This window comes from Dipodomys merriami, unplaced genomic scaffold, assembly GCF_024711535.1.
Source record: "Dipodomys merriami isolate MVZ:Mamm:240054 unplaced genomic scaffold, mDipMer1.0.p SCAF_2, whole genome shotgun sequence".
Taxonomy (NCBI): domain Eukaryota; kingdom Metazoa; phylum Chordata; class Mammalia; order Rodentia; family Heteromyidae; genus Dipodomys; species Dipodomys merriami.
In genome coordinates, this window is record NW_027203381.1 from 20,412,640 (window position 1) to 20,436,682 (window position 24,043).

Genomic DNA, 24,043 nt, shown 5'->3' on the forward strand with positions numbered 1-24,043 from the left:
ATAATAGTGACTAAATCCTCATGACATAGAAATCTGAATTTCATATAATCTTCACATGTCAAAAAATATTATCCCTTGGGTTGTTTTGTTCTCTCTCTTTTTCTCTCTCTTTCTGAGAGAGAGTGGGGCTTAAACTTGGGGGCTGGGGGCTGTCCCTGATCTTCTGTGATAGTGCTCTATTACTTGAGCCACAGCTCCTCTTCTAGCTTTTTGGGGTTAATTGGACAGAAGAGTTTCAAGGTCTTTTTTGCTTGGACTGCCTTTGAACTGTGATTCTTAAGTCTCTGTTACCTGAGTAGCTAGGATTACAGGCATGAGCCACACTTCCAGATAGTTGTTTCCACCCATTAAAAAAAAATATAAAATCTGCTGGGTGCTGGTGGCTCATACCTGTAATCCTAGCTACTAAGGAGGCTGAGATCTGAGGGCTGCAGTTCAAAGCAAGCCTATGCAGGAAAGTCCATGAGACTCCTATCTCTAATTAATCACCAGAAAACCACCGGAAGAGCTCAGGGATAGTGCCCAGGCTCAAAGTTCAAACCCCACAGACTGACAAAAAAGAAAAGAAAAGGAAAAAATGTATATAAAAATCCATCCTTGGCTTACAGGCCATGTAAAAACAGATGGTAAGCCAGATGTGCCAGTTCCTAAATAAAAACTTGTGGCACAGGGTAGCATTTTCCCAATTTTCCCTAAGGAAACTATTTATTGGGGTTTATAAAATGTTTTCAGCTTACCCAGCCCTGCAGATCCTGATTCCACAGTTCTTGGATGAAGCCTAGTAATGGATATTTTCCTGATTTAGTTCCTGATTTACAGGAGTCTGGGAAATAACTCATAAAAATTATAAGCCTTTGATGATTTTTCCAAATATAATGTTGGCTTTCCCCCCTTTCCTATTGTAAAGGCCAAATGATGCAGCTTCTCCCACTGACTATGAGATGCCTTGTTCTCTCTGGCCTGGCAATGTGGGCCTGTCCCTGCAGGGAAAATCGGCTGTAGACATGGTCAGAATCCTACAGAGGAGCATAGCATTGGTTTCTGATGGCCCCATTGCAGTGTGGTCTCCATGGGACGCCCCCTCCATTTGGAAGCTGCCCACTGGAATGTGCTTGAGAGTGCCCCAGTGGACTCCTGGGTGATAGAGATGGAAGAGACTAGTAACAAGTCTCTTGAACACATTTCTTGTGTATTCAGTGGAAACCACTTTTCCCCTCACATTTCCTGTGTGGCTGTTTTATGGGACCAAGAGCTCACAGAGGTGGATGTGGTTACAAAAGGGAGGGCTCCAGATGAAGGTGTTAGCTTTGACACTGTGTCTGTGTCTCCCCAGGACATGCCCTACTATCGGTCCCAGTTTAAGAAGTGTGCAGTGGTGGGCAATGGAGGCATCTTGAAGAACAGCCGCTGTGGGAGGGAGATCAACAGTGCTGACTTTGTCTTCCGGTAAGATAACGACCTGCCATTTTTCTCATGGTCCTCCCACTATGCACCCTGCCCTGTGCAAGCCTACTCTGTTGCCCAGCTGCTGCTCTTTGAGTGCTTCATCCACTACTCGCTGTCCCTGCATACACCCAGGACCTCAGGAATCCCTTCCTGTCCAGCCTTATGCCTTTGGGAAGGCTATGTTGAGCTCTCAGACCCTCAGTTTCCACATCTGTACAATAAGAGGCATATAAAAAGAAAATAGCACTCCAGATGTAAGGCCCTGAAGACTTACAGGTCACACAGCTGATGATGGAGTCCTTGGAGCACCCACATTCCCCTCCCATAAGCACTGGTGTGAACTTGTGGCTTCAGCTTGCTCTCACTAAGCTGGAGACTGATCCTTGTATTTCTTTCTCCGTGTGGGAAGCCTTTTTATCTCGTTGGGGATCCTTGCTTTCCTCTTTAGCCTGGGTAAAGAAGATGGGTTGAAAATAAAAGCAAGGGAAGGGGTAACATTGTCCAAAAAGAAATGTACTTTTTGCCTGATTTAAATAACTGTGATCCCTTCTATATTACCATTATAATTACAATAAATCTTTTTAAAAAGAATATAAAAGCTTCAAGTGAAACTATAGCATGGATCCATCAGCCACTGGTGGCCAGTGATGAGAATGAATGGGTGGAGGAGGTTTGATGCAACTGGAAGTATTTAAGTTTCTACACATTTTGGATTCTTGAGTGCTACCCCAGGCTTCTGTCTCTAGAAGAGGGAAGCCAACAATGGCCTGCTCTAAGCTTGGAAGTAGTATTGCCACCATTGATGGGTGGGTACATATAATGTCACACAAACCAACCTCTGCTGGCCAGGTGAGCCCTTGTGCTCCTTGTGGATGCCCAATGCATCCATAATCAAGAGTTTAGAGTCCTCTAGCCTCACATCTCTCCCTGAGTCTAGCCATACCACTGCTAAGGGAGGCAGGAAATCTCTTGTAAGATATTTTCTGGGGAGCTTCACAGGTCTTGAGGTTTACCCAAACTTTCATCTAGGCAATGGCCTCAGTAAAGTCATCTTACCTATCTGCAAAGTGGGGTTAATACAGTCGTTTCCTCAGAATTTGAGGATTAAATGAGATAAAATGCCCCCAAAGCTGTCAGTGCTTCTTACATGGGACATACCAACAGTGTCCAAAAAAAATCAGCTGTACTATTTCCAGATCCTGTCCCTTCTAGCTTGAATGTTCCCCAACCTACCCTAGCCTCTACCTTCCAGTTTTGTTTGTTCCCTTGTCCTTCCAAATTCAACTCAAGGATAACCACCTCCTTCCACAGTGCTCCCCATGCAGCCTTCTGGAGGCTTCCACAGAACCTGGTGCTACCTCTTACATGGCATGTATAGCCAAGATGAAGTGGGTTGGCTTGTTCTATTCCAGTAGCTTGGATAGCCCAGGCACCCAGACAATGAGTGTGAAATGAAAAGGCAAAAGAGCAAGTGGGAGGATAGTTTGCAGGACCCTCAGGATGCAACAGCGGGTGCCCAGGCCTCCAGGCTGTGCAGCCAGGCAGCCTGACTTTGAATAAGGGGCTGACTTGCCTTAGATGAGTGACTCAACTATTCTGCTTCTGCCTTCTCAAAGGTAAGGTAAGGTGACCAGGTGACATTATTTATTTTGGATGATGGAATAAACAATGTAAGATATCTTAAGTCCTGTTATTGTTTTTTTTAATGCCTTTAAGTATATTTTTATAAATTAAACAAATCCATGTGGAGAGGTTGACATTCTCTGCAAAGATCATGTGGCTAGTCACAGTCAGAAATGGGGACACAGGCCTGGGTTTGACTTCTTCCTGTTAGTCCACATTATCTCTTGCTTAAGGCTATAACAACGGCTTTTCCCTTGGGGAATTCACTGTCCTTCCATCCGACACCTGTCATAGCACATCACGGTTTACACTAGTTTTAGAGACACTCAGAGTTTTTCATCATTGTCACTGTCATTTTGTCCCAAAAGTACAGCAGTGACAAATCTCATTGAATGCCCACCCTATGTTCTCAAGATGCAGGAGTCTCAGGCATATTCTAGGCAATGTCCCTACTGGATGGTAGCGTATTGGGAAAGAGCCCTGGGCCCAAGGTCAGACAGGTCTGCCCTTTGCCCTCCCTCCACCACTCCAAACCATCAAGTCCCTTGAACTTTCTAAATGCCTGGCTTCTCTATTACAACTCAGGGACTTCAATATCTGTCCTAAAGGTTACTGATATTGTATATAATGCTATGTAAGATGCTGGCACCTCACAGCAGCTCACTGACTGCCACCCCTTGCCCACCCCCATCTTTAAAGGAAATATAAAACCTGCCCTCCCTAGTGTGTTGACAGAAGATGTGTGGCAGACCTGGTTCTGTTATAAACATTTCTTCTGTATAGTTATTCCTTGTACCCATGTACTTCCTGGAGGAGGGACAGATCCTTTGGTGTCTTGCTCCCTCTTCCCGCTCTACCTCACCTTGTACCATTCCTCTCCTGAGCTATAGTCCCTAGGTTTTAGTCATCCTCAATGCTTCCTGTTCCCTTCCTCTAGGCCTTTGCCCTAGACCTCTGTTGAAAATGCACAGTAGCATCCTACTTCCACCCAGTTAACACTCTCCTTTTCAAAGTTATTATTTATTTGTTATCTAACATTTGGTGTAAAGAAATATTTGCAATGCTTCCATTGGTATGAAGCAAAACAATAAAATTACAAAGTATTTGCAAACCAACCTCTTGAGAAGTTGAATGTTTACATCTAGCTATTGTATCAGCTGATTTGCTTTCTCCCTCCAAGCTAATCAGTAACTTTAATTTTTTTTTACTGATTCCTTTCTCATTAAAAATTGTTCTTTTACATATATATATCTTATTCTTTTTTACTTATAATTACTTGTTTGGAGCTATATTAGTTTGCTATTTCTGTCATAACAAATCGCCACAAAAATCTGCCTTTCCTGCCTGGGCTGGCTTCGAATCAGTATCCTCAGGTCTCAGCCTCCTGGGGAGCTAGAATTAAAGGCATGACAGGATTACAGAGCCACCAGTGCCCAGCTGCACTGAGCAGTCCTTAACAGAGTAGATTTATTTAAGCAAAAGCTAGACGTTATTAAAGCAGGAGTGACTATAAAGCAATAGTGCACCCCAAGGAAAACTGAGAATGGTGGCTTGACCATTAAGCCCTCAGTCTTAGATACTTTCATGAGTAGGGCTTCATGATTATGCTAATGACTGTTCTAAGAAGATGTACATAATTATAGAACTTTCCAAGAAATGAGAGGTCATTTCTACAAACCAGCAGAATGGTTTACCTAATAAGGTTCCTCAGAGTCTAGATGAAAAACCAGGGAGGTACATGTATAAAATCACACTATAATGAGATGTAAATGAGACCTCTGGCTAACCTGGAGAGTTGGGCAAGGTCTTATTGGGGTTGTTGATGGAGACCATTGACCACTGTTTCAAAAAGTACAATGGTAGAGAAGGAAGTTTGGCAAAATGCATCTGAACAAGTGCTGCGCCTGTTCCCTGGTTCCTGGATGTTGTCTCTGTTCCCTTTCTCCCTACCTATACCACATTAGAAAGACCAACCGCAGTCTTATTACCCAGCGCTGAGGTCCCACCCGGGTGACCATCTCTGTATCCCTACACCTATATAATCAGCATCCCTTCCTTCCCCAAATATCCTCCCCAGCCACCTGCAGATGGCTGACCACCTGCATGAGGCTGCCCTATCTCTTCTCCAGGTGTAACCTGCCCCCCATCTCAGAGAAGTATACCGCGGATGTGGGGGTGAAGACAGATGTGGTCACTGTGAACCCCAGCATCATCACTGAGAGGTTAGTGTCCCTCGTTCTAGAACTGTGTTGATCTTTGGTGGTCAGCAGTCACCAGCAGCCACTGGACACTGGACATATGGCTGGTCCTGATGGGGTTGTGCTGGCTGCCTGTAAAAGGAACCACACACAAAGGCATACTAGGAACACAATGGTGAAACATAGCTCATTTATAATTTATAATATCTCATTTTATAATTACAAGTTGAAATGATCATGCTTTTATATATTGGATTAAATAAAATATCAAAATTATGTCCCTCATTTCTACTTTTCAAAATGTACTTACTAAGACATTATTTTTTGGTTTTTATTAGCATACATTGTATAAGGGAGTTACTTTGTAATATTTCCAAACATGAATACAGTGTACCCCAAACTCACCCTGTATCTCTATCACCTTTTCACCCCTTCTTAAAACAATTTCAACAAGTTTCATTATTCTGTTTTCATATGCGCATATAACATATCTCTACATTTTCCCTCTCCCTCCTGCTGACACTTATCCCTCAACAGAGCCTATTTTATTTTATTTAATTTTGCTGGCACCAAGGCTTGAACTCAGGGCCTTGCACTCTTGCCTGGCTTTTCTCCTCAAGGCTGGTTCTCTACCTCTTGAGCCACACCCTGCAATCCCAGCATTCCACAGGCAGGGGCAGAAGGATTGTGAGTTTCAGGGCTGTTTGGGCTGCAAAGTGAGATCCTATCTCAAAACAAAACCAAACAAGCAAAACCTGAAACAAAACCCCTCAGCTCTGGTCCTGAGAGAAGGGAGGAGGCATCTGTGGAATGTTTTAGGGGAGGGGCATCTTCACACTGTCCGAGTCAGGTGATGGGTAGGGTGAGTTGTTCAATTGCATCAGATGCCCAGAGAGCCAGGAGGTCCAGAGCGGAGTGAGGGACATGGGGGAGGCCTGTTCCCTGTACAGAAAAAGGTGTGAGAGGTAGGCCAAGAGGCCAGGGGAGGGGTGGAGTCGCACCAGGTGACTGTTCTCTTGGAGCCCATCATTGAGAATCTTGGGGAAGACTGAGAGTAATGTCCAGGCTCTTCAATCCCCTCCCATATGTTGCCTGCCCTGGGCCATTTCATTCGCTCTTTGGGGTTAAGCCCTCTCCCTGCAGCCACACCCTCAGTATTCACTCTCTTGGTTCATTTAACCCTCTGTGCACCCACTCACAAATACATGACTATCCCAGAGAACGGCCCTACCTCCATCTGCTGAGTTGGAAGAGGTGGAGAAAGAAGGGACAGGTGGCTTTGTGAGGCCCAGCTCACCTTTCTTTTTTTTTTTTTTTGCTGGTCGTGGGCCCTGAACTCTGGGCCTGGGCGTTGTCCCTCAGCTCTTCAGCTCAAGGCCAGCGCTCTACCACTTGAGACACAGCGCCACTTCCGGCTTTTTTCCTTTTGCTTTTGTGGTGCTGAGGAATGGAACCCAGGGCCTCATGCATGCAAGGCAAGCGCTGTACCACTGAGCCACCTTCCCAGCCCCAGCTCGCCTTTTGTAAAGCCCTCAGGATGTGGGAGTGGGGAAGCAAAAGACCTTGGGCCTTGGGGGAAGGGTGCTGTCCCCTGTTTCTCACGCTGTGACCCCCTTGCGCAGGTTCCACAAGCTGGAGAAGTGGCGGCGACCTTTCTACCGTGTGCTGCAGGTGTATGAGAACGCATCGGTGCTGCTGCCCGCCTTCTACAACACGCGCAACACCGACGTGTCCATCCGCGTCAAGTACGTGCTGGATGACTTTGAGTCTTCGCAGGCCGTCTACTATTTCCATCCTCAGTACCTGGTCAACGTGTCACGTTACTGGCTTACCCTGGGGGTGCGTGCTAAGCGCATCAGCACGGGCCTCATTCTGGTCACCGCGGCGCTGGAGCTCTGCGAGGAAGTGCACCTGTTTGGCTTCTGGGCTTTCCCCATGAACCCTTCAGGTTTCTACATCACTCACCATTACTATGACAACATCAAGCCCCGCCCCGGCTTCCACGCCATGCCCTCTGAGATCTTCAACTTCCTGCACTTGCACAGCCGGGGCATCCTCCGTGTGCACACCGGCACCTGCAGCTGCTGCTGATGCCGGTGGCAGTCAGACCGGCCCCCGACTCCTCCTCCACTTCCTGGTGCAGCTGGGGGCCCCTGGTTGGGCAGGCATTCAAGCCTTCTCTCCTTCAGTAGTTTGGCTTTGTGCTTGGGACCTGGGGCAGCCAGTCAGGGGGATGTGGCCTGCAGGGCTCCTGGGCCACTGCCCTGTTTCTCTTCTTGCCCTTCAGAACATGCAGCTGGGCCACCGCCCCAGGATCAGGGGGCCTGGACATTGCAAGTGAATAAGCACATTTCCATTCAATTCCAGCTTTGGAGAGAGCACAGACCGTACTAAAGGCTGGCCCTATGGAGAAATGGCCTAGAGGGAGGAGACGGAACACTTGACATTGGAACACAGTCAAGATGGAATTCAGGACTCAGCTGTGAATTATATCTAGAGCCTCGGAGCTGAGAGGCCAGTCCAGTGGCCAGACCTTCCAGTGAAGTGCGGCTCAGAGCCTCGAGTGACTTCATCGTGATACACCATCCAGTTAAGCCCAAAATGTCCCAGTGGGAAGTTGTGTTAGCATCTCCCTGAGATGCTCGCTGCTGAGAGCCACACCCTTTCAAACCATCTTCTGACACACAGCCTTGGTGCCTCTAGGTTCCACCCTGTATTTGACCTTTTGACAAGAAAGAAATTAAACCAGACCAGCCATTTGCACTGATGTTTTCAAGCCAATGTTATCGGCTCAATAAGTGCTTAGCAATTTGCTTCCTTTTCTGTCTCCCTATTTTCAGCTCCATTTTAACCAGGAGTTATTTATAAAGATCTGTTCCTCTTTACGTTCTTCAGTACTGCAGAATTCTGCTAAATTGTGTTCCCAAATGGGAACTGGTGGCTGGAAAGCACTGACTTGTTACATGAGCTTAGCAGTAAAAGCCAGTTGGGGCCTGTGATACCAACCTAGGGGAGGTTTCTACACTGTGAAGGAGAGACCCCGAGCATCTTCAGACTGGGGCTCCTTTCAGGCTGGAAGTCACTACACCTGGGCTGAGAGGACTCATGTGTTATGTTCATATCTGAAGTTCTCTCCCTTTGCTTTCCCCTGTGTGTGTTCCTGCCCTGAATGTGACTGTCCTTGATAGTTATTGTTGCTGACTTAGATGTAGTTGTGGGGGATTGTAGGATATTAACATGGGGGGGACTTCAATCTGCTTGCCCTCCTTTTCTTGTTCTCTCCTTCCCTTTGCTATTCTTTCCCTCAAACATTTCTGAAATGTCTGTTCTTCTATGCTCTGTGGTTGGGCTTGGGAAGACATGGTTCCAGAGGTACTATCTCTAGGATAGAGGCAGATCATACACACTGTTCCTATTACCAGGCAAGTGTCTAAGAAAGACCTTCAGGAATACAAAAGAAAGAGGGACTTTTTATCTGATCACCTCATTTTACAGGCAAAGCCACAGGCCCAATCAAAGAGACAGCAAATGCTGGCCTTTAGGCTCTTTGTTGGGCCATATCTCCTCCTCCTTTGGGCTGTATTGTACACCAGCCAGCCCACCCAGAATTTGTGTTCATGCCGAGTGCTGTGCTAGATGCTGCCTTCTGGGATCTGGGCCTGAATGAGATGATCCCAGGCAGCCTGGGGCCAAAGTCTTCAAGTTTGTAAAAGTTGGAGATCAGCTACTGACAAAGATGGCCCCGTACTTGGTAAACTTGTACACAAGGTCAGGGATGGTGATAGTTTTCTTGGACTCTGTGTATTTCTCCCATGGAAGGAGCTTCTGGAAAAGATTCTAGTTCCAGATGGACAAGAGCCTTAGTGAATCAAAGTCCCCGCAGTCAAGCATGTTGGGATTTGAATCTTTCCCAGCCAGGGCCCTTGTAGGAGCTGGGGATATAGTCCAATGAGGGAGCTGTGGCTTCTGTCCTAGGATACTTCCTTCCTGTCCCTCAGGGCCTAGTTTTCTCATCTCTGCAATTACAGGTTTAAAAAGATCTCTAGGTTATCTCCAGTGTCCATTTGTTGAGGCATTCATGATATATGGATCTAAGCCATAAATAATACTTATTATTAAAATAGCTGAGATTTGTTTGCTTTCATTCAGTGTCAGGCCCTGCATTAAGCACTTTCCCTGCTTAACTCCCATCATCTCCCTAAGATCCACTTAAGAAGGAGGCTCTGATGGCCAAGAAGGATATTGCAACTCAGGAACTCACCCATGAAGGGCACTGCCCTAGAGCTACAGAACCCTGGTACTGTCGCAGGTCTATACAGCCTTTGCTTTCAACCTCTATCTTAGCAAGCATCATCAGGGCTGGAACAGAAGACATCTGACTAAAATGTCTCCACAACATGGTACTCAATGGAAACAATATGCTCAATGGGAAAACACTCAGAGAAGCTATCCTGGGTCCTCTCCCCAGCCCTGCCCTTGCATCAGGACTAACCCACTCACAGTGGCCCCTGATAGAACCGAGGCCCCTAGTGAAGAGATGCCCAGAAAGAGTACAAGTTAAGTGATGACATGAGTGATTTGCCCAAGGGCCACATGGTCAGCTAGAGACTCAACTGGGACCCTTGCAGTCTCCTGACACTAAGACTGCATGCTTTCTCCTGAAGCCACATTTGTAATATTTTTTCCAAAGGCTCAGGAGACCTTGGCACTGACTCCAGCAACCCTCTATCGTGTTCTTCTGCAGCCCCATCACTGTCCCTCTGGGTAGTGCTGACTAGCAGTTTAATTCTTATTTAAGGGACATTGATTCCCCATGAACAAAAGAGCCACCTTCATTTGTGCTGAAACCGCGGCTCCAAGCTTGAAAAGCAGCAGGAGGAAGTACAGAATTCAGTGCTTAGCCAAGCAGAAAGAAGGGTGGTTTGAGGTCAGGCTGGCCTGTGGGACCATTTATCCACCTAGAGTTGAAGAGAACAGACAGGTATCCAGTGACTTTGTTCAGTCTGGGGAGGGAGCATAGCGGGTGCTTCCTGACAACCAGGGAGAGTGGATTGAGGGCTTCGGCCAGTCATTGCCTATCTATTTGCTGTGTGCTCATTGTGCCAGGCATTGTAGTAGTACCAGGGAAAAGGTAATGAATAAAACATAGTCCCTGCCCTCCTGCAGAAGGTGTGTATAGTCATGAAAAGAAGCATCTTGCAAACACACCGTAGCTGGCTGTGTGCTGTGCTGTCAAGTGGTTCAGGGACAGTTAGCAAGGAGAAGGAGGAGAAGGTAGTGTAAAAGTTGATTCTGAATCCTCAAGGTTGGCAGCATAAGGATTGTAATTGCCAAAGCAGAGGCGATGTCTTAGGTCTTCTTATCAAACAGAACATTTGACAGGGCTGGCCTTTCTGCTCTTGCATTCCTGTTCCCCAACTCCTAACAAGCTGTTTCTTTGTGACTTGCCTCCTGTCTCTTTGATGCTCCTCCTCTGACTCTTTCATGACTCACTTTCTGTGAAGCTTCCTCAGGGTTTTCTTTCTTACTAGGAAAACTCAGTTGAAATCGTGCCTTTCACAGCTTCCTGTATCTCCTGTCCTTACATGGGAGTTCTCACTTGCAGGCCAGTGTCCCTGCTTGCAGTCTCCTACTCCCCAGGAACAGAAGCATGGACACCAGGGTCTCCTGGGGGACTGCCTCTGCACCGCATTTCCGATCTCAGCCTGTCTTCAACTCAGAGAGGGAAAAGAATAATCTGGATGCAGACTGCCCTCCTACTGCTTAGTAGTGATATGACCTTGAGGAACCTCTATGGGCCCTAGGGGCTCTGACTAATCCTCTGAAAAATAAGGGAGAGACTCCAAACTCACCAGCTAGCTGTTGCAAGGATTCTTGCTGCCTAGCACCATGCTGCCACACACTAGCCGGTCAGCTCAGGTTCCCTCTGTCCAATCCTAGGTTACTCCTACCTCCCAACCGATTCATTCTCTATGATTATGCACTAAATCTGGTCAGTTCCAACTCATAATGATCTCTTGAGTTCATTCCCGCCTCTGCTTATCTGAATGACCTCTCTGCGTTCAGAGAATTAACAACTAAAAATACCTTTTTAAGGGGCCCATTGCTTATGTAGTGTCATGAACTTCAGTCTCTTTACCAAGTCATACAGGCCATGTCTCAAGACATGGCAGAAACCCTTCTGCCACTTATCCTCTGGTACTTCTTCAGGCTCTGTGCCTTTGTTCAAGTGGTTCCAAACGCCTTGGATGGCTCCTCACTCTTCTCCCCCCCCCCCTCATCTGATCAGTTTTGCAGACAATGAACATGTAAGGCTCCTACTCCCTCCCTCTGGACCTGGGCTGGGAACTCCCTCCTCTGAACTTCTCTAGTGACCATCGCATCACTGTTGTTTGCTAGGATATACTCCGAGCACACAGCATAAATGCCCCTCTGTCTTTAGTGGCTGGTCTGTCTTTATCTGAGGGAAGGTGCAGAATCTAGGTCATCTCTGTGCCCTTAACACCGACACAGAGCTGGGAGCTGTTACTCCATCAATGAGGTCTTGGATTACCTAGTGGGTTCTAGCAGTTCAAGAAAGCCCATTTATAAAGTAAGCACCACCAAAGGGATATTGTCAATGGAGGTGTGTGTGTCTCTGTTGGTTATTTTGTGCCAAGACAGGCATAAACTTCCCCCTATATGGTTTTGGTAAGCTTTGGGCCCCAGAGTGAGCTGTCTGTAGCCTGGTACCTCCATTCCCCAGCCTCTTCCATCATCTTCTTGTTGATTCTCCAGTTATAATCTTCTTGCTCATCTACTTGCTTGCTAACTCACCTGCTTTCTCTAACTTAAACAAAAGAATGGAATGACACACTCTGTTTATATTCCTTTCCTTTTCTCAGAACTCTGTTGTTATGTTAGGATCTTGCATTTATGTGGCTAGAGTGAATGGTGGGTGAAGGATTTACCAACAGTGTCTCTTTTTTTTTTTTTTTTTTGGTCTGGGAAACCAGTGAAGTGGGCATTGTAAAATATCCAGTGGAAGCCTGGGAGCTTGGGGTTGTTTCTCTGGGGGAGTGGGTGGAGGTTGGCAGGTGGTTCTTTGTGTTCCACACACCTGCTGGCTCCATCTCTACAGCCAGGGCACCCTCTAGGGGCAGGTGAGGTCAGACAAGGGATATACCTACAGCTGACTTGTGCCCTCTACTATTCCTGAGAGGTTGAATCCAACGAAGCTAGTCTGTGGTGGTTACATCTTCAGAGCATCTTAGGAAAGCAGTGTGTTTCTCAATGGCAGCCTGGAAATCATTTACATCAGAAGTAACTGGGTACTTATTAACATGGTGGACTGCAGAGAAATGGTGTTGCCTGGCCATTGGCACTGTGACATGCCACCTGGGCCTTGAATGCACACCTGCTGTGGTTCAGCAGCTGCCACCAGCTCACTAGCCATGGCTGCCTTGAACTACACACTGGAATCTTGAGTAGAGACAAAGAGAGTGGAAAAGAGAATCTGGCATACAACCCAACTTCTGTGTTTTCTATGAATACAAAATATAACCCATTGTTAACCTAGCAACAAAAGCAAATGCTTGGCAATCTATAATACTTACAAAATCCGTTTTACCTCAACATCAAAGGTTTATTTACTTTAAAAAGTCTGCTTGTTGTTTATGCTTTTTATTTTTGATTGTGGCAAAATCCATATAACATGAAATTTACCATCTTAACCACTTTGAAGAGATGTTAACGTAATGGCTTATATCTATAATCCCAGCACTTGGGAGGGTGAGGCAGTTTGAGTGTAGCCTGAATTACATAACAAGTTAAAGGGCAGCCTAGGTGGCTCCCAGGGTCAGATTTTTTTTTAAGGTACCAGATAGCTTTTTTTCCCTAATTTAAATACATTCACATCCTGTAATGTTTTGTGGGATTTTTTTTAAAGCAGAGTAATAGATTTCTTCTCCAGTGTTCAGAGGCCTAAATTAAGAAATCATCTGTTCCCATTTTGTGAGCATACCTAAGGAGTGGGAGATTATGAAGGTTGAGACTCAGGTGAGCACTTTGTCCTAGGACTACCTGAGACGCTGACTACCACACTACACACCGTAGCACAGGAAGGACCTACCTGACCCACTTGTGCAAAACAAACATGAAGGTGGCAATGAGGAACTGCGCCACAGCCACTGAGGCCACCAAGCTACTTCATTATGCTCCCCACCTGTCTACTTGCCTTTGGAAAAGGCTTACATTGAAGCTACCTAGTATCTAGTTTTTGCCCTCCACCTCTTCTCCCTCCAGCCAGAGTCAAGTTTCCTAATCATCTTTCTGAAGATGTCTCCAGAAAAGAAAAGTTAAACATCATAGTAGCTCATATAATAGTGAACATGGTTTCTAAATAATAAACACAAGAGAATGATAACAGGTGCTAGATAGAACAAGAAATGGCAGCTAATAGTCTAATAGCCAGGGCATTACAAATTCCACATCCATGTACCTCAGAAACCATCCAGTGATTTGTGGCCATTTGGTGGAAGAGCCAGTATCTTGTAACGAGCTTGAGGACAAAAGGGCCTTGACTCACTTTACCCTGTGATGTTCACAGTTAGACAGAGACGACTGAAAACCTATCAAACATGGAGGTCTTTAAGAAGGCAAGGAGGCATCTCATGAACTTCAGACTCTCTTCTGTCTTCAAACATGCAGAACAGTCTATCAAAGTCTTGATTGCTTAAGTAATTAGCCCTCAATTTCCCAAAGTTCATGTAAATGAAATAGTTCAATACTTAATGATGTAGAATACTTAAGAGGAAGCTCTCTCTTTCCAACTCGCTTCTCCCTCTGACTTGGACAATTCTCTTCTGTGACCTCTGCCCCAAGAAAAAAGGACAGAAAGGCAGAGAAACAGCCCTCCCTCTCCAAAAGGACTTTGCAGGTGGTCAGTGGCATGGTAAGGGCTTCCTCTCTGCACCTACCACTATATGGCATCCCTAACTGATGTGTACACAAGGTGCCAGGACCTGAGCTGGAGCTCTAGCTGGCTCTGCAGTGACAGGCCCAAGTTAATTTCTGAATTTAAGAATGCGATTGTTCTGTTTCCTCATGAGTGAATGTGTCTATTTTCTAACATCTTTACCATCCATTTCTCCCTTCCCCCACCCTACCCTTCCACTGGGCTGCCCTGCACCCTAGGAGGAGGCTAGGGTAGAATAAACTTCCTGTTTAATAGAAGATCAGGAAGATGGTGGTGGCACGTCTCAAGTCTCTGGTGATGGGTGGTGGAAGGCTTATGTTGGGTGTCTAAGCCTTTTTGGAACAAAGGGTGGCTAGAGATGGGGAGAGGGGTTGGCTTGTGTCCTTGCTCTAGCCCTCTGTGGTACTTCTTTCTTTCTACTAAGGTTATCTGGCAGGTGTGGAGTCTAGTCCAGGCCTAGGCTTTACTCCTGGCCTCATGCTCTGACCAGCATCTGTGTGGAGAGGCCTGTTTGATAGTGTTCCTGTCTGGGGGGCCAAGCTTAGAGTGCCAGAACCAGCAGCACTGAGGGTCTATACTGGTCAGGAAGGGAAGGCAGTTGTACTTGGCTGTCACCCAGGCTAAGGGCCTAAACAAAGTGAGAGTGTGCAAAGAGCCATGACAGGTCTGGTGATGCTGCGGCACTGTGGAAGAGGTTGGTGGATCCCAAGTGGCAGCTCTTGCCAGCCTTCTAACCCTTCCCTTCCCCGCTGCTTCAGCTAGCCCTCCTGTCTACTTCCCCTGAGGATATGTGACCCTTGCTCTGGTTGACTCCTGAGTGAGTTTCTCCGTTCATGATCACTCTGTGACAGTTTTCCCTGGGGCTTCCACATTCTGTACACATGGTTTAGGGGTGTTGCTGGGACTTGGTGGCCTGAACATTTTCTTTCTGGACCAGACTGACTTCCCTGAAGAAAGAACTCATACAATGCCATGTTGCTGGGACCATTAAATTATATATATATATATATATATATATATATGAATATGTCATTTCAGTAAGCAGATAGTACACTGCTCAGTGGTTCATCTGGAGTCACCCTGTTCTCCACAACCCAAATGAAGCCAAGACAGATGGGAGGGGAACAGCAGTGGAGCTGTGGAAGCTGCTTGGCCTGGGGCCAGGTGCTCATTGTCTGTACCTGGTGTGGCTTCAGCTCAACATGATGCCCCTTTCCCAAAGGCCCTGTCTTGGGGATCAGGGGAAGGCAGAGGCGTTTGCCCCTGAGGAGTTGGTGGCAGGAGCTAAACCCTTAGTGGCCTTTGTCAGTTCCTCAACCTGTCCTTCCTTGCTTTGCCAGCCATGCGGTGTGATGGTCTATGGAGCTTCCTTGACTGAGAAGGAAAGGGAGTCTGAGGCATAGTGGTGGGGATGTGGACAAATGCCTTCAGTGTCACAATAACCTCTCTTGCTCTGTTGGGTTGCTTTCCTTGGTCCTGAGAGAAATACTGTGCCATTCTGAGAGATTTGGGGGGAGGAGAGACTACAGTGGCCCCTCATTTTATGAAAATATTTCCCTGGGAGTATGGATTCCTTCACATCCTTATGGTATAATTCTGGTTGCCTGTGGCTGTCCTGGAGTAGTGATTCTGCAGTCATGCCTGGGACTCAAGGCCTAAAAACATCATCAGGGTATTTTATGTCAATCACTGTATTTGAAAGGTCTTCAATTTCTACCAATAAAACCAGTCAGATGGTTCATCTGGCAAAAGACTCTGGCTGTGCATCTGTGTGTGTGCCTGTTTGCATGCTCATTTACATGTTGAGGAGGCGGGACTGACAGCAGTGCCCAATGTGGGGAGGTTGGAAGATGTTCCAAGGAGTTCATTGTCACTCTGGACATGTGTTTGGGCAATGTAGGGGTGCGTAAGGATCCAAAGGCCTGTGGGTGTCTGATTAGTTCAGCCTCACCGGGGGAGGAAGTGGGCTCACAGGAAGGGCTCAAAGACTCCATGAGGACAGTTTCAAGTAGAGTGTGACTTGGCAATGTGCAGTGACATAGGAGAGAGGCCTCAATAGGAGAAAGAAGAGCTCCTAGAGGCTGGAGTTGCCTGAAGCAAGTGAGGTGTGAGAAAGGCTCATACCTGGAAATGTTCCCAAAGACCTAGAGCATAAGTGACCTGGCTTCAGGGATTTTCAACAAATCAGATCTGAAATTCTGGGCTATTCACCCCAGAAATCAAGAGGAGAAGTATAGTTACAAAATAAGAAGACGGGGAAAGAATTTAATCAATATAGCCATCTTGGGAAAATGGAGGAGATCAAGCACCTCAGCTCTATCTTTAGGAGACATTGACGTGAGCTCTCAGATTACAAAAGGAAAGGACAGAGGAGGCGGGAATAGATGTATCCATACTTAATTAGTTTTGGTCAAATGATGGTCTGGTTTATCATTTCAGTTCTGTGAGGTGGCTCTGGAGACGTTCTCAGAGTCATGATCACGGTCATCACTTGAGGGGACAGTTTGGTTCCCATTAGAGATAACTGGTTTTTTTTTTTTGGAGGTTGGGCTGAGTTCTGCTTAGGGGATACCATGAGGTGATCTGTCTGCAGAGATAGTACTTTTGGAATACAAGGTGATTTCAGGTTTAGTGCAATGATTGGAGATTTCCAGTCTCTTTTACTGATATATGGAACACAACATTGTAAAAGGCTTATCTTGATGTTAGGTAAAATGAAGGCTAACCAAACTTTATTACCAGTTTTCAGACTCCTTAAATGATTAACATGACTCTATGTACAGAGCTGAGGAGGAATATGACCCAAAGGAAAGGAGACGATACAAATAAAAACAAAGATGCCAAGATTTATCCTTTCTCTTTTCAGTCAGGCATCTACAGATCCAAGTAAAGAGTCATTGTTTCTGGAAAAGTCAACCTTGAAGTCCCTATTACAGAAACAGGTCCTACAGTTCTTTCGGCTTGCTTCTCCTTAAGCAAAGTAACTCTATTAAGGCTGGAGTCACATCAAAGAGATGGCTGTGAGCACTAACCTTCTTAGAAGAAAGTGAAAAGTATGAATTCCAACCTCCAGAGTGTACTTTTAAGATGTATGTGTATAAAATTATATACATACATACATATGCATATAGAAATGGAGGCGCATACCTGTTTCCAGGTAGGCAGGGGGAAGAGATAAGAAAATAGTGGTCCCAGGCTGGCACCAGACCCAATCTGAAAAATAAACTAAAAGCAAAATGTTCTGGGGGTATGGCTCAAGTGGCAGAGTGCCTTCCTAGCAGGCACAAAGCCCTGACTTCCTACTAGAGTCTGAAAAAAAATGATTAATTCATACATAAGCCATCTGGTTGGGGCCTGTCTGCTTTGTGAGATGTAGAGACAATGGCTTTTATCCTCTAAATCTGTCTCTTTGGACTGATGGAAGCCTTCCCCATGAAAGCACCCAATGACTAACATTTTCCAGGACCCCTGTTGACTCTTGCTGTGGAGCTTGGTTTTTGTCTGCTAGATATGTACATGCTAGACACAGTTCTTTCCTTAGTGTCAGTGGTCTCATGACGGGCAGGGTATGGTGAGAGGTGATGGGAGGGCTAGAATCACTTCCAATGAAGTTTTCCAGTGAGACTCTCCAGCCACCAGCCAGTGCCTCAGCATGGGCACCACTCAGAATTTAGCCTCATCCCACTTCACTGGCCCCCGTCTTCCGCCTCTCCCTTCTCTGACTCCTGGTCCTCATCTCCCCAGTTCCCTCTCAGAGCAGAAGAGATCACTGCCATTTTCTCCTATTGCCATGTATGAATCCTCCAAGTGTGGGCCTTAACTCACCTTCAATCTTACACTTTCCAAAGAGGGTTTCTTCAAGAAAGACCACTTATTTCCTGAGACAAATTTGGTGTCAGCAGGATGATGGTTAAATGTTTCATTATTACCGTTGTAGAATGTGACACACTCAAGCAAGCAGCTGTGGAACCTAAGGATGCTTTTTGAGGCTCTTCCTTGAGATGTAAGCGCTGTCTACTCATACATCACAGGAAAAGAGCTGTCACTCCTCCATAAAGGAAGTGGAGACTTGCATAAATATTCTTGAGGGATGGGAAGTGATTGCAGCTGGCTTATTTATTTGATATTTATCAAGTGCTGTTTGTCATTTCACTCATTCAAGAATTTCTGAGTCCCTGTGTTGGGCCAGGCCCTCGGGACATTTGAGAACACAAGACTGAGAAAATGTATACACAGTCACTGCACTCAATCTGCTGGAGAAATGGAGGTAATTGAAAAAAAAAAAAAAAAAATCCCATCTAAACAAACGCTCAGCCAGTCAGAGGAGACCTGGAGTTCAGCACCACGGAGAGCTCCCTGCATAGTGGCTTTGTGGGGGAAGCAGAGGAGAGCTGAGGACTCTAGGAAGGACTATGTGACTGCTAGGGAAAGAAGGGGAGCACCTTTGCAATAAAAATATTTTTTAATTAAAAAATATAAATGAAAAAACAGAAAACTTCTGCAAAGCTGCCCAGCCCTATAATTTGATCTAGTTGAGCCCAGCAGAGATTAGTCACTCCTGACCAATGCCAGACAGTGAGAAATAATGCTTACCCCAATGAAATTTTGGGGGCTGCTTGTTTTATAGGCAGAGCTGGCTGATAGCAAAGTATACACAAAAGGTCTAATGTCAGTGAACTAAGGTGTGCGACAGGAAAGCAGAAGATACGTTTAGAAAACAGGGATTCTTCTTTTATTGACAATGGGGCTTTCATAAAGGGTCTAGATTATAGAGGGATGCTAATAGTTGCTTAAGAGGCTAGAATTCAGCTAGTGCCATGGTCATCTGTTATTCTCTTGACAACCTTGCAGCTGCACACTCTTCTAAAGCTGGAGAAGAGATTTGCTCCTGATATAAAAATGCCAAAATGTTCACGTTCCCCACCTCTGTTCCAGCAAGGAAGTGGGAATATGACAGAGGTTCAACCAGTTGGATACATGATCCTCTAGCTGATTGGCAGGAGACAACAGAAACCATTTTAGGAGGGTAGACCAAGAGGGACAGGCAGCAGCTGTAGTTCGATAGCAAAAGCTTATTGTGGAGCTTGGTGTTGCAAACTGTGCATCAGCTCTGGTGGCAGTGGGGTCCTCACAGGACCAGCACAATTGCAGACATCATCTCCAGGATACAGGCACTAAGGCTCCTAAGCCTCAAAAAATTCTGAGATCTCCTCCACTACCTGTAAGTAGCTCTTTCAAAAAAAATTTAAATGGACAGTGTTATTTTCTGTTGCTTATGATCTAGAATCCTAGCTGCTAAAATGCAGTTGAACTAGAGTGTAAGTGAAGTTTTCCAAGTCTAACAATGATGGATTCAAAGTCATTCAGAAGGTGGAGAAGATGGAGGCAATGAGATTATTTTGCCCGTTTCTGTTTGCATGCATGTGCACAGCCGACAGTGCTGAACGAGATGAGCAGATCTTTCCATTAGAGGTTTGATTTCGGTCACCACCTTGTCTGCCCTTTCAGTCTTCATCAGGATGCAAGAACTGGGTAGAAATCCAAGAGTCAGAGTTAGCAATGAGGACTCCTACACATGCTGTGCAGTTCAGAGCCTTGTGCTAAGTAAGTCTAGAGGAGAGGATGTGGCTGGTCCAGATCTAGTCATTGGCTTTGCCTGGGATGATTTGGGTCTACAAGGCAGGTCCTGAGCACCCTTTCTTTCTAGACACATGCAAGTTCTTTACAATGAAGAGCCTGGGATGGAGGCCAGTGGATGACCATGCCTGCATCACAGCCTAAACCCAGCTATGGTGTCACAACTAAAGGAAAAACGTGAAAGTGACAGATGGAATCCTGCCCTGTTCCTGATGTTATGCACCACCTCCTCATACTTCCTTGTTATCCATTCTTCCTTCAACAAGACTTTCTTGGTCAACACTGGCCTTTTTGCTGATCCAGTAGTTTTACATTTTTAAGAATGTTATGCGAGTGCAGTTCTACAGTGTGAAGGTTCTTATGCCTGTTTTCGTTCACTGATTTTTATTCTTTTGAGATTCATCTATATAGAAGTGTGTATCCTTAATTCCCATTTGTTGCTGACAAGTGTTCTTCTGTATATGTGGACCTTGATTTTTGCACTAACCACTGGCTAGTTGGTGGGGCTATTATGAATAAAGCTTCTATGAACATTCATGTGCAGGTCTTGTGTGGAACCCAGGGATGAAATTCTGGGTTGTGTGGGAAGTGTTTGTTTAACTGTATAAGAAATTCCTGCTCCCACAGGAAGTGTCTGGACTGTTCTGTGCACTCATGTTCCTGTCAGTGTCTAGTTTTAATTCACATCCTGCTTTTTTTTATTCATATGTTCTAATGCCATGGGATTCTCTAAAAAAATTTAATTTCTATTTCTTGAAAAGCATTCCAAAAACAGTTTTACCTGGATGGTGCCTCATTCAAAATTAAGGTTTTATTATTATTTTCTCTCAGTGGATTCTCAGGCAAAATATTCCAGGCAATATATTTTTTTCCCTAGTAATTTCCTAGTTATCATCAAGGTCCCAGAGGTCAAACCACATGGTGCCAGCAGGGGGCGTACGTCACCTACCATTAAATTTCATTTCTGTCTGGGCTCCTGCAGTTCTCCCCTTCAGTAGAGTTGGGGAGGAAATAGGGTTGGTCTTTTCTGAGTGCGGATGTTTGGGATCACAGATGCTCTTCCCCCTTGGTTAGAGCCAGGGAGGAGCTTCAAGTTGCTCCAAAATGCAAGGTAGGAGCAAAAATGGTCTAAAAGTTCTGACTTCTACTCAGATGGTCCCGCTATTCAGAAGTGGCCCTGTCTTCCTTTCCCTCTGAAATCCTCCTTTACTACCCCCCCCCCTTTGGCTTAATGAGATGCCTCTAGAATGCTCCTATTAACTTACACACATCCGTTACCTGAGGACAGGCACAGTGATGCTCAATGTGGCTGAACGTCTGCATCACTGGAAGCTTTGGAATTTGTGCCTTAGACTAAGAAAATTCCATCTCTCAGTCTGGGACCCAGGCTTTCACATTTACAAGGCTCAAGTGACCAGAGTTTGACTGCGAGGCTATAAGCTACTGAGATTTCCTAATTTCAGTACATATGAAAATGACAAAGGTGGGGCAGGGCAGAGGGATCATTGAAAAGTTATATTCCTAGACATTACTTTCAGAAGATTTGATTCAATAGGCCTGGGAAGCAGGCCCCACATCTGTATTTTGATAAGCTGCTCAGGTGAGTTTCATCCAGATGGCTCTGGCCTCACACTTCAGAAGACACTGACCAGGACAGAGCATAGTTAAGTATTGGAAGACCTAGGACAGGGAAAGGGAGGTCCTAGGTACCTAAGCCCAGGGACAGGGATATAGTTACCTAGTTCTGGGCAGAGAAGCAGTGGAGGAAGAAGGTGACAACTGAGGAGCTAGGGAAGTCTTGTGTGAGTGGCAAACCAGCTTCTTCCTGCCCTAGGCTTACAGAGTCATCTCTGTCCACAGTCTGAGCTTCAGAGTGGCTACCAAGGGCCCAGCAGACTGAGAATAAAGACTCTCCCTCTGATCTGGGCCTTAGCTGTAGCTAAGGCCTGTAGCTGGTTAGCATTCTTCCTCAGCTCTGACTCATTGTAGGGACCACTAGCTGGGTGAACTGTCATACTCTCACCTGAATCTGCTTGTCTTTGTAATCTAGAAACACGGGTGTCCAAGATGCTGGGCAAAGAGGGGACCACATCATTCCATACTGCTGTCCTTCAGGACTCTGGACTTCTAATCTCGCTGCTTTATGGACTTGCCTGCAATCTGTCCACACACACACACACACACACACACACACACACACACACACACACACACACACACACACACACATTCATTTATTCATTGAACAAATGTTTTTACTGACATCTCTGTGTGCCAGTCTCTGGGAATCTGAGAGTAAATAAGTGTCATAATCCTTGCCACCCCAGAGCTCACAGCTGGAGGTGACCAGAGAGGGACAGACAGTAGCCTTTTCTGGACAGTAAATCCAGAAAACTGGGAGGAAGTAGAAGCTCAGTCCATTAACCCAAGGCCTCTGATGGGCTGCTGTGGGCATGGGAGTAAGAGAACATGTTTGACCTGAAGGAAGGCTTCTGGAACAATCTGAAATGATAACAAGTCATCAAACTCTCCAGAGGAAAATAAGAACAAGAAATCCTGATGAGAAGTAGTCTTGGTCTATTCAATCTGCAATAACAAATACCAGAGGACTCATGGCTTATAAACAAAAGAAATGTATTTTTCCCAGTTCTGGAGACCAGAAGCCCGAGGTCAGGCTGTTAGCAGGCAAGAGACCTCTTTCTGTCCATAGGTAGCTGTTTTCCTGTGTGTCCTTGCAAAGCAGGAGGGGCTCTAATCCCACCACATTCAAGGCCTAATCACCCCCAAAGGCCACATTACCTTGATTTAGGAATTTTCATATATGAATATTCAACATACAAATGTAGAAGAGACACAAACATCTAGTCTTTTGGGGGAGTTAAAGATATCATTAACCTCTACTATGTTCTAGAAGCTTCTGAATAATGGAGCGCTCTCTCCTAGGGATAAATATATACTAGTAGGTTGTTATTCCTTTTATACAGGTGCGAAAACAGACATGTTCAAGGCCACATAGACAGAAGATAATTCAACTGGGAAAAAGGGAGCCCAGTTTTGCCCCTGAACTTCACACTGTAAAGACAGTGGACAGAGAGTTTCCAGTAAATTGAAATTTCTGGGCATGTGAGACTCGATGTAGAAATCTTACCTGTTGGGTGGTAAGGAACCTTAATAAAATCTTAGGTGCCCTAATAAAATAAACTATTGGGAACTCTCCTGGCTGATTGATAGCCAATCAGCTGATGGATGAATCAAGAGCAGCCTCTGGGGTTAGGGTTGGGGCTGAGGGGTGCCAAAGAGTTGACTACTCATTTAAATACACAGAGATCAGTATGGGGTAAATGGAACATTCTTGCTAAGGTAAGGGAATCCTGAGTGTGGCTGGGGGCCACCTGAACATAAGTGAGCTTCCCCAAGCCCCTGGGTTCTAGCCCAGCGGGACCAGTAACTCAGTAACTGCCATGGAGTCTGCATGCTGGCAAAGGGCAGCCATTCTCTTGTGGTGAAAGGAGTGGTCTGGGGATGGGGAGGGAGACAGATGAGAAAGATCCAGTAAAAACCTTGCCTGCTGCATGGTAAGATGATCAGAGTTCATGAATAATGGAGAGAAATGGATCCTCCAACTGAGAGCTTGGCTGATTCTGGGGCTCTGCCCTCCTCAGGAGGGACCCAGGCCTGGGGTACTATTCAGAGCCCTTGTCGGCTATGTGGCTCAGGTGTCTCCTTAGTAGAGGACCCCTACTTGCCCCTAGAGTGGCCTGGAGGGGTGGCAGGTTGTTCCTCCTGTTATAAGGTCAGGTGGGAAATGGATGCCAAGAACTTTGTGTCACCTGAGTCTCCGTGAAGGGCCGGAGCTGGGGCAGGAGGAAGGAGGACAGCCTTTCTCTTCATAAATAAGAAAGAAGGCCCAGAGAGAGCCCCAGGGTAGGTTCAGAGTGGGAGGGAGGGGAGAGGGAGAGGACAGCAGCAGCAAGGGCAAAGAAAAAGTATTGACACTGGCTCAGGGGCTGGAGAAGAGAAAGAAGAGTGGGGCCAGGAAAGAGAGCCAGAGTGACCCAGCTAGACCTGAAGTCACAAGAGGATTCTACCAGTCTGAGAAGCGAGGGTCACAGGTCCAAGGGGGCCTGAGGTGGGTGGGGGAAGTGCATGAGTCTACAAGCACTGGGCAAGGGCTGCCAGCAAG

General features: G+C 46.0%; 1 protein-coding gene across 2 annotated transcripts in view; it reads left to right on the top strand.

The window, feature by feature from the left end:
* Positions 1-15,977, top strand: part of St8sia5 (ST8 alpha-N-acetyl-neuraminide alpha-2,8-sialyltransferase 5) — a 65,520-nt gene extending 49,543 nt beyond the window's left edge. For both annotated transcript variants that reach the window (XM_070029221.1, XM_070029222.1), the window contains 3 exons: positions 1,334-1,446; positions 5,199-5,291; positions 6,890-15,977. In XM_070029221.1, coding sequence (XP_069885322.1) covers positions 1,334-1,446; positions 5,199-5,291; positions 6,890-7,358 — 675 coding nt within the window. In that variant the 3' untranslated portion in view covers positions 7,359-15,977. The remainder of the gene's footprint in view (positions 1-1,333; positions 1,447-5,198; positions 5,292-6,889) is intronic.
* The last annotated feature ends 8,066 nt before the right edge of the window (positions 15,978-24,043 follow it).